At 29.6% G+C, this 11,311-nt stretch overlaps 2 protein-coding genes across 2 annotated transcripts; one reads left to right on the top strand and one right to left on the bottom strand.

The window, feature by feature from the left end:
• Positions 1-4,771: 4,771 nt before the first annotated feature.
• On the bottom strand, positions 4,772-7,298 carry LOTGIDRAFT_174843 (hypothetical protein; the record flags this gene model as incomplete). Its single annotated transcript, XM_009054695.1, has 2 exons — positions 4,772-4,879; positions 5,919-7,298. 2 exons carry the CDS (start codon positions 7,296-7,298, stop codon positions 4,772-4,774), a joined length of 1,488 nt encoding a protein of 495 aa, XP_009052943.1.
• Positions 7,299-7,648: 350 nt separating this feature from the next.
• On the top strand, positions 7,649-11,097 carry LOTGIDRAFT_144011 (hypothetical protein; the record flags this gene model as incomplete). Its single annotated transcript, XM_009054694.1, has 4 exons — positions 7,649-7,809; positions 8,361-8,451; positions 9,181-9,316; positions 10,967-11,097. Coding segments are annotated over 4 exons (519 nt in total), but the record flags the coding sequence as incomplete, so codon positions are not given.
• Between the last annotated feature and the right edge of the window lie 214 nt (positions 11,098-11,311).

Here is an 11,311-nt window from a genome sequence, read left to right as displayed (position 1 = left end):
GAAAACAATAGAGCAACTGATTTGGAAGTTTGAACTTATCTTGTTAATTTTTATAATACCAAAACTATTTAAAATGTTTACGTCACTTTAACTATGTTGAACTGTGTGAGTTGATTTATTTCAGGAAATTGAAGAATTAAAGAAAAGAAGTGAAGTATTAGAGAAAGAAAGATTATCTAATATTCCTGTAGATTCAGCTAAAGAAATACAAAATCTTCAAGCTACTATTGTAAGTTTTAAAACACAATTCATTCAATAGGCTGGTTTGCCTGAAATTTTCCCATGAATTTTACCTGTATATTTGTCTTTGTTTTCGGGTTATTGCCCGATATTTTTCGGGTCAACCCCCCTGCCCCATCATTTCTTATGCCTATGAGTATAAAATCCCTATCAAAGCTGGACTAGGATATGATTTTAATTCCAGGTTTTACTAGAAACAGAGAAAAAGAATTATAAAACAAGTAAAACAACCCTTGATAATAAAATAACAGAATTAGAGAAAAAACTACAACAATTTACTCAAAATATAGAGACACATAAAAATAAAAACAAAGAACTCGAGGTAAATAATTTATTAACTTTCAATTTTCACATTAAACAGACAAGAAGAAGTTTTAATTTTCTGTTTGCTGAAAATGTAATGGGTATGTTTATTACCATCCCTGACAAATCTTTGAAATAGTAAAACCATGTTTAGTTATGTTTTAGTGATAAGATGGCGGTGGGGAGAGAAAATAGACTAAATATCACCTTCAAACTTACTCTTCTTAACATTACCTGTCAGTCAAAATGTCACGTGATTAATATACTCTCAATGAAATAAGTATACACTTCATAGCAAATTTAGCCAATGCTGATTGGATGAAAAGTGGGTTAGGTTCTGCAAAGAGTTACAGCCCTTATTATGCTGAAATACCAAAATCTAGTAGTTCATTTCAATGATTAAAACTTAGTGAAATTGTTTATTATGAATTGCCTAACTTTTTTGAAATTTTTGATTTAATTTGTTTTCAGACTAAGATAAAATCTGTAAGAACAGAGAAAGATAAAACTATAAAAGATTTAACAAGTCAACTTGAGAAGAGAGAACATCAACAACATCAACAACAACAACAATCAGCAGGACTGGAGAGAAAGGTATATATGGTTATTAATATAATTTATTCAAATACTTTTCATTATGAAATATTTACTCACTTATAATTGATATACTTCCTCATATGAAAAGTTCATTGGCTTCTACTAATGTAAACTTTTGACTAATTTTGAATCTTATTTCGTTGTTTATTTTTTTATCAATAAAATTTAATCCTGTTTATATTTTTTTTTTCAGAAAACATTTGTTGGAAAGGTAAGATAGAGTTAGTTAATTTGATCTGATAGTTGAGCACTATCCTGGAAACACTTACACGCAGTTAGTTGTAACTTTTAGTGTGATTAAAATCCTCATTTTGCCAAGAGGTTTTCTAAACTTTTTATGTGTATCAGGGGCACTGATGATATCAATGGACACCATTCCAATTTTCAATCAGATATCTGTGGTTTTTGCAATTCCCCTAAAACTAAGCGTTTGATAACGTCACTATAGCTGAAGCTGTTAATGATATCTATGGACCTATTGCTATAGTGATGTTTTAAAACACTTACTTTAATGGAATTGCAGGCACCACAAATGTCTGATTGAAAATTGAAAATGAATGGAGTTTTACGTTGATTGAAATGATGTAAATTGATTCAATCAGTGTACTCAGTCTAAAGATTACAATCCCTTTAAGAAAACAAATTAACAAACAATTGAAATATTTTTTGATATTTTTAGCAAATGTCTGACAAGAGTTCACAAGAAGTAAAGAATCTAAAAGAACAGTTGTTGACGTCGAAACGTGAAAATACAGATTTAAATAATCGTATAAAACATCTAGAATCAGAGATTAAAAAACTCAGTAAAAGTGATGTTGATACGACAGCCATTGATGTAAGTTTTAAAACTTCATTTTTCTAGGCCAGCTTTTAAAGGAACACGTTCAGCATCTGTTTGACCCATCACACCTTAGTCTCAGAAACAGGAACTCAACTAATCATTTATAGTGTTCACAGGTCACTGCTGAAATTTGAGCCTTTAAATTCATGTGTGTCCAGAATTATCTACATTTGAAAGTTAAAATGACAACTGCTATATATATAGAAAAGACATCTATAGAAATAGAAAGTTAAATTTCTAATTTGAGGTATATTTGAAGGAATAATTTTCGTGTAGTGTTGGACTTCACAGCTAAGGGGATTTATTATTTAGATTAGTTAAAAGTATTCAAAATAGATATAACTTCATCATTTCTTTATCCTGTCTGACATCTCTATGTTCCAGTTGGTTGAAATTTGTTAATCAAGTAATCAACTCCTCTCCGTTAGTCTTGTATCAGAACAAATCTCTGTAAAGATATAATTTAATTATTTCTTTCAGAAACAGACCAAACGTCACGAGAAAATATTAAAAGAATTAGAAAAGAAACTGGAAATGGAGAAAAATAAAAACGAGAAAAATCAAGAAAATCTTAAAACAAAAGATGACGAGATTAAAACATTGATTAAGGTTGGTCACTTTTAGATTTCAATCTGTTGCAATTCCCAGTTTTGCATGTCGGTGTTTCAAAATTTCCCTCGTTACACACTGCAGTCTAAGTCCCTGTTTGCCATGTCAGTATATACAGAACAGAGATATATGAGGGAGTTAAAACTGCAGGCTGTGCATATTTTCAGAACCCTTGAAAATTTCAAATTATAATAAAATAAACTAATGGTGCTTTTTTGACAAAATTTCTTCATTACCATTAAACATAGCAATCTCTAGTACTTGTGTCGACAGTTGAAATTGAAAAGATATGGCCAGTTTGAAATTGAAACAGTCTAGTAAATGCTCTGTAATGATAATTGGAAAATAAAGGTAGACTAATGCAGTTGTCCTCTGAAGCTCATGTGATACTTTTAAATTGACAAGGGTAGACTAGAGTTATTCTACTGGCCTGGTTAATATTATAATAGAGTTATTCTACTGGCCTGGTTAATATTGTAATAGAGTTATTCTACTGGCCTGGTTAATATTATAATAGAGTTATTCTACTGGCCTGGTTAATATTGTAATAGAGTTATTCTACTGGCCTGGTTAATATTATAATAGAGTTATTCTACTGGCCTGGTTAATATTATAATAGAGTTATTCTACTGGCCTGGTTAATATTATAATAGAGTTATTCTACTGGCCTGGTTAATATTATAATAGAGTTATTCTACTGGCCTGGTTAATATTATAATAGAGTTATTCTACTGGCCTGGTTAATATTATAATAGAGTTATTCTACTGGCCTGGTTAATATTATAATAGAGTTATTCTACTGGCCTGGTTAATATTATAATAGAGTTATTCTACTGGCCTGGTTAATATTGTCAATAGTGTCCCAGTATAAACTAGACTCTTTAAAATTGAAGGGTAGAGTAATGCCACTATCCAGACAAAATTTTCCTCATTGAGCACTATAATCCTTGGTCTCAATAGACGACCATAATATTGAAAAATTAAAAGTAGTAAGCTAAATCTGGTGTTGAATAACTTATCTTTCAGGAGAATATGATAAAGTCCAGTGAAATACAGAAATTAAAGGAAGAGTTAGAAAGTTTAGGTTTGGCCGCGAAGGAAGGGGTCGAGGCAGCAGTTAAAGTGAAGTCTCTAGAGCAAGATAATAAACATCTTATTAGTGAGAATAAAATACTGACTGAAAACTTTAACAGTGAAAGGGTAAATAGTAATTATTTTTCATTTGTCTTGTACCTCCAACTGTTTCATGTTTAATATAGATGAAAATGTCGAGTCACAAAGATCAGTGAAGTAAACTATAAGATGAAATGAGGTTAACCTGGATTACCCTGGAGTCTTGTAGAAGCCTCATTCCAATGTATGAAAAATGAAAAACCTAAAACTTCAGCAAAAGCATGATTATAAACGAGTCATCACATTTAGTCAGTGAAATCACCAGCTGATCAATCATTAGGTTTGCCTTTTAATATAGCTGTACAATCTGAACCTTCCTTACACAACAAAACTTCAACAAGCAAGCTATTATTCCCCTTAATCCTTACAAATCTGACTGCAATTCTATAGCTAGTTAATTATGTATGTACGTGATTTGATAACCTGTTTTGAAAATTTATGTAGGTTTTACGTAAGAAGTATTATAATATGGTAGAAAGGTTTTAAACAGTGTAAGATGAAAACAATCTAGATGTTCTAGTTGATGTTTAACTAGTTTATATTATGTTATTTTATGTAGGTTTTATGTAAGAAGTATTATAATATGGTAGAAAGGTTTTAAACAGTGTAAGATGAAAACAATCTAGATGTTGTGTGTTTAACTTGTTTATATTATGTTATTTTATGTAGGTTTTACGTAAGAAGTATTATAATATGGTAGAAAGGTTTTAAACAGTGTAAGATGAAAACAATCTAGATGTTGTTGTTTAACTTGTTTATATTATGTTATTTTATGTAGGTTTTACGTAAGAAGTATTATAATATGGTAGAAGATATGAAGGGAAAGATTCGAGTTTATTGTCGAGCTCGTCCTCTCAGTAACACAGAGAAAGGCAGGGTTAGTTTTGATAAGTGTTTACCTCATTGCAGACTGCATGGCCTTGTCCATCTTCTTTAGTCGTCTGATTCATCTAGCCCCTGATTCTCATGGAAATGTTTAGAAAAATAAAAAGTCGTCAGTATTTGATTTCACACTGAACAATACTGTATTAACAACAAAATTGATCGTGAAACAGTGTTTAAAAAAATACAACCTGAACCATCTTCCTTTGGATTTTTCATCTCAAATGATAATATCTGAAAGATATCCAGTCAAATTAGATGGGACAATAAACTGAAGACACTGACTGATAGAAAATTGGAACGGTTCAATGCTATCAGTGCCCTCAATATACATAAATAGTTTAGAAAACCTTTCAGTCTTCTATTTCAGGGAAATCACAGTGTACTTACCTCCCCTGACGAGTATTCCATAAATATCACAACTAGTCGTGGAGTCAAAGAATTCCAGTTTGATCAGATTTTTATGGAGGATAGTTCACAGGAGAAAGTCTTCGAAGATACAAATGTAAGTTAGATTCTCAAATCTGTTGGTAGAAAATATAGAATATTTTTAGGTCAGACTCCAAGATACCATCACACTATAGTGATTACTAGATTCCATCACACTATAGTGATTACTAGATACCATCACACTATAGTGATTACTAGAAACCATCACACTATAGTGATTACTAGATACCATCACACTATAGTGATTACTAGATACCATCACACTATAGTGATTACTAGATACCATCACACCATAGTGATTACTAGATACCATCACACCATAGTGATTACTATATACCATCATACTATAGTGATTACTAGATACCATCACACTATAGTGATTACTAGATACCATCACACTATAGTGATTACTAGATACCATCACACTATAGTGATTACTAGATATCATCACACTATAGTGATTACTAGATACCATCACACTATAGTGATTACTAGATACCATCACACTATAGTGATTACTAGATACCATCACACTATAGTGATTACTAGATTCCATCACACTATAGTGATTACTAGATACCATCACCCCATAGTGATTACTAGATACCATCACACCATAGTGATTACTATATACCATCATACTATAGTGATTACTAGATACCATCACACTATAGTGATTACTAGATACCATCACACTATAGTGATTACTAGATACCATCACACTATAGTGATTACTAGATATCATCACACTATAGTGATTACTAGATACCATCACACTATAGTGATTACTAGATACCATCACACTATAGTGATTACTAGATACCATCACACTATAGTGATTACTAGATACCATCACACTATAGTGATTACTAGATTCCATCACACTATAGTGATTACTAGATACCATCACACCATAGTGATTACTAGATACCATCACACCATAGTGATTACTATATACCATCATACTATAGTGATTACTAGATACCATCGCACTATAGTGATTACTAGATTCCATCACACTATAGTGATTACTAGATACCATCACACCATAGTGATTACTAGATACCATCATACTATAGTGATTACTAGATACCATCACACTATAGTGATTACTAGATTCCATCATACTATAGTGATTACTAGATACCATCACACCATAGTGATTACTAGATACCATCATACTATAGTGATTACTAGATACCATCACACTATAGTGATTACTAGATATCATCATACTATAGTGATTACTAGATACCATCATACTATAGTGATTACTAGATTCCATCACACCATAGTGATTACTAGATACCATCACACTATAGTGATTACTAGATACCATTATACTATAGTGATTACTAGATACCATCACACTATAGTGATTACTATATACCATCACACTATAGTGATTACTAGATATCATCATACTATAGTGATTACTAGATACCATCACACTATAGTGATTACTAGATACCATCACACTATAGTGATTACTAGATACCATCACACTATAGTGATTACTATATACCATCATACTATAGTGATTACTAGATACCATCATACTATAGTGATTACTAGATTCCATCACACCATAGTGATTACTAGATACCATCACACTATAGTGATTACTAGATACCATCACACTATAGTGATTACTATATACCATCATACTATAGTGATTAGTATATACCATCATACTATAGTGATTACTAGATACCTTCATACTATAGTGATTACTATATACCATCAGACTATAGTGATTACTAGATACCATCATACTATAGTGATTACTATATACCATCACACTATAGTGATTACTAGATACCATCATACTATAGTGATTACTAGATACCATCATACTATAGTGATTACTAGATACCATCATACTATAGTGATTACTAGATACCATCATACTATAGTGATTACTAGATATCATCACACTATAGTGATTACTAGATACCATCATACTATAGTGATTACTAGATATCATCATACTATAGTGATTACTAGATACCATCACACTATAGTGATTACTAGATATCATCATACTATAGTGATTACTAGATACCATCACACTATAGTGATTACTATATACCATCACACTATAGTGATTACTATATACCATTATACTATAGTGATTACTAGATACCATCACACTATAGTGATTACTATATACCATCACACTATAGTGATTACTATATACCATTATACTATAGTGCTATATACCATCACACTATAGTGATTACTAGATACCATCACACTATAGTGATTACTATATACCATCACACTATAGTGATTACTAGATATCATCATACTATAGTGATTACTATAGTGATTACTACTTGTATATAGTTGTGAATAATAAAAGTGGTCATGAATTCCAAACGCAATTCACAACTCAGTTACATGAGAATTGACTTCAAAACTTATAACCGCTATTTTTATCCGCTATCATATGAAAGCTGGTATCCTTTATTTTAATTTTGAAGCAGAAGGAAAGGATGTAAAACTCCATTTCATTGGGTATTTTATCAATATTTGTGTTAATTGTAGAATTTGATCCAGTCGGCAGTAGATGGGTATAACGTGTGTATGTTTGCGTATGGTCAGACGGGTTCTGGTAAAACATTCACTATGATTGGAGACCGAAGCCAACAGTACCCTGGGATAGCGCCGCGAGCTTTTCAACGTATCTTTCAACTTGCTGAGGAAAATAAGTAAGTTTTGTTTCTGTTTCATTTTTATATAGTTTTCAATGAATATATCATTGAGTTACAAAAAAAACAGTCAGTTTCATGGATTTCAAATTCTACATACTAAGACAAAACTCCCGCGAGTCTAACTGACAAGATTCAAATGACATGTTGAGATATAACGGCTATTGGAATCAATTATTTATTACACAACAATACTGTTCTCAGTTTCACAACAGATTTAACATCTTCCTTATATCCTATTGGGCTGTTGTTGGAATTGCAGGAATTACAGAAATCAAAATGGTGCAAGGTGTTCCTGATACACGTATTAATACTAGAGAACATCGCTTTCTTTTTATATTCCTCCAAAATATATTAACAAGACACGATGAGCTCTGCTCTTATTGATTAGATATGATACCTTTATAAAAGCACTGGTCTAGGTATCAAGTATTATACCTTGCTTTCTGTTATAATATATCTATATTTAAGAGATAATATCCTATGAAAGCACTGGTTGAGGTATCAAGTATTATACTATGTAAAGTTAATATTTGTACTATCTATTACAGGAGTAAATTTGAGATGAAAGTATCAACGTATATGTTAGAATTATACAATGAAAGACTCATTGATTTATTCGCTAAATCTGGCTCCGAGGAGGTAACTTCTTTAAATTTCTTTTACATATCTTTTGATATAATGAGTCATTATATATAATCAGGGGACATATTAAAGATGGGTTCCCTTATTTTCATGTATGAAAATGCTAATATTTATATGAATAGAACGTAGAGGTGTTCTAATGACTTGGAAAAATACCAGTTTGTCTAATGAGGCGGTTTGTAATCTAGTATAAATATTTTTGACAATTGAAATTTAACTGGTTTCTGGCTATATTTAACCTCTTGTTATTTTACATTTCTTTCATTTTTATCTTGCTTGCTATCATTTTGGAAGGTTTATCAAGAGGTAAGTAAGAGAGGTTGAATTTATGAAGGCTAGATTTAGTTAGGTAATTTAAACATGAAACCATCACATATTTTAACAGTGTTTAGTTAAGAGAAACAGAGATTCTGTTTAAAATAACTAAACTATAATGTATTTGGACAGCAAGTGAACTTATTAAACTGTAGGGTGAAAACTACATTTCATTAGCCCAATGAGATACATCTTCACAATGTCAAGCTATTACAAACTTTGTCTTATACCTTGACACCATTAGACACTTTCCTTGCAATGATCTGATTGGATGGTATAATAGCGAATATAGCCAATCAGAGGCCTTGACAGAAAGTCTGTAAACATTACGGTATTTATGTTCAGATTTACAATGGACTTTATTCTAAGTGTCTAATGATGTCAAGGTATAGAAGATGGTGTATTTTCTAGGACCGTCTAGATATAAAGAAAGATAAGAAAGGAATGGTGGTCATACAAGGTTCGGTGCTTAAAAAAGCCTCCAATGCTAAAGAGCTATTCGCTCTGTTTGAAGAGGGTTCTAAAAATAGACACGTAGCTTCTACCAGTAAGTTCTCATTCATTTGTCTCAATTCTTTTAATTGATTTTGTATTTTGCCCTTTAAAATGAACGAAGGTTGCAATTCTGTGCATTTGTTTTTGGAGAATTTACAATCTTCAGACTATATAGTATTCTACAAAAGATTGAGAAGTTCGGTTGATGAAAGTACTAGTAATGATCTCTGGTCTATATTCATGATAAACTCAGAGAAAATATTCTATTTATTTAATGTTCTGTTTATTATAAGTGACAATATAAATCAGAGAAAATATTCTATTTATTTAATGTTCTGTTTATTATAAGTGACAATATAACTCAGAGAAAATATTCTATTTATTTAATGTTCTGTTTATTATAAGTGACAATATAAATCAGAGAAAATATTCTATTTATTTAATGTTCTGTTTATTATAAGTGACAATATAACTCAGAGAAAATATTCTATTTATTTAATGTTCTGTTTATTATAAGTGACAATATAGCTCAGAGAAAATATTCTATTTATTTAATGTTCTGTTTATTATAAGTGACAATATGAATCAGAGAAAATATTCTATTTATTTAATGGTCTGTTTATTATAAGTGACAATATAACTCTGAGAAAATATTCTATTTATTTAATGTTCTGTTTATTATAAGTGACAATATAACTCAGAGAAAATATTCTATTTATTTAATGTTCTGTTTATTATAAGTGACAATATAACTCTGAGAAAATATTCTATTTATTTAATGTTCTGTTTATTATAAGTGACAGTATAAATCAGAGAAAATATTCTATTTATTTAATGTTCTGTTTATTATAAGTGACAGTATGACTCAGAGAAAATATTCTATTTATTTAATGTTCTGTTTATTATAAGTGACAATATAACTCAGAGAAAATATTCTATTTATTTAATGTTCTGTTTATTATAACTGACAATATAACTCAGAGAAAATATTCTATTTATTTAATGTTCTGTTTATTATAAGTGACAGTATGACTCAGAGAAAATATTCTATTTATTTAATGTTCTGTTTATTATAAGTGACAATATAACTCAGAGAAAATATTCTATTTATTTAATGTTCTGTTTATTATAAGTGACAATATAACTCAGAGAAAATATTCTATTTATTTAATGTTCTGTTTATTATAACTGACAGTATAAATCAGAGAAAATATTCTATTTATTTAATGTTCTGTTTATTATAACTGACAGTATAAATCAGAGAAAATATTCTATTTATTTAATGTTCTGTTTATTATAAGTGACAATATAACTCAGAGAAAATATTCTATTTATTTAATGTTCTGTTTATTATAAGTGACAATATAACTCTGAGAAAATATTCTATTTATTTAATGTTCTGTTTATTATAACTGACAGTATAAATCAGAGAAAATATTCTATTTATTTAATGTTCTGTTTATTATAAGTGACAGTATGACTCAGAGAAAATATTCTATTTATTTAATGTTCTGTTTATTATAAGTGACAATATAACTCTGAGAAAATATTCTATTTATTTAATGTTCTGTTTATTATAAGTGACATTATAACTCAGAGAAAATATGCTCTGTTATTTAATGTGATCTTTCAAATGACACTTGATTGTTATATTTATTTATTGTTTTGACAACTTTAAAGTTAATTTTTTTGATGTTTGTAGAAATGAATGATGAAAGCTCCAGATCTCATCTTGTTATTGGAATAGTGTTAGAAAGCACCAATAAAGTTACAGGACAGATTATAACTGGAAAGGTTGGTTTTATAAATATCTATTTAGATGATATATTTTAGATGTTTATTTTTGCTATTTGTAGAAAAAAATATTTATCATCTATTTTATACCATTTGAATTTCAACTTGAGATTTTAGGTTCCTGTAATATTTTAATAATCTGATTTATACTTGTTATAGTTGTAATCTATTAAACACATCCATTTGATCATTTATTCTTCTCTTTATATATTAATAATAATATATTATAGTTTAATCCTTTAAACACATCCAT

This window comes from Lottia gigantea (genome assembly GCF_000327385.1).
Source record: "Lottia gigantea unplaced genomic scaffold LOTGIsca_221, whole genome shotgun sequence".
NCBI classification, from domain to species: Eukaryota; Metazoa; Mollusca; class Gastropoda; family Lottiidae; genus Lottia; species Lottia gigantea.
Note: the sequence above shows the minus strand (reverse complement) of the source record. Positions and strands in the feature narration are given on the sequence as shown.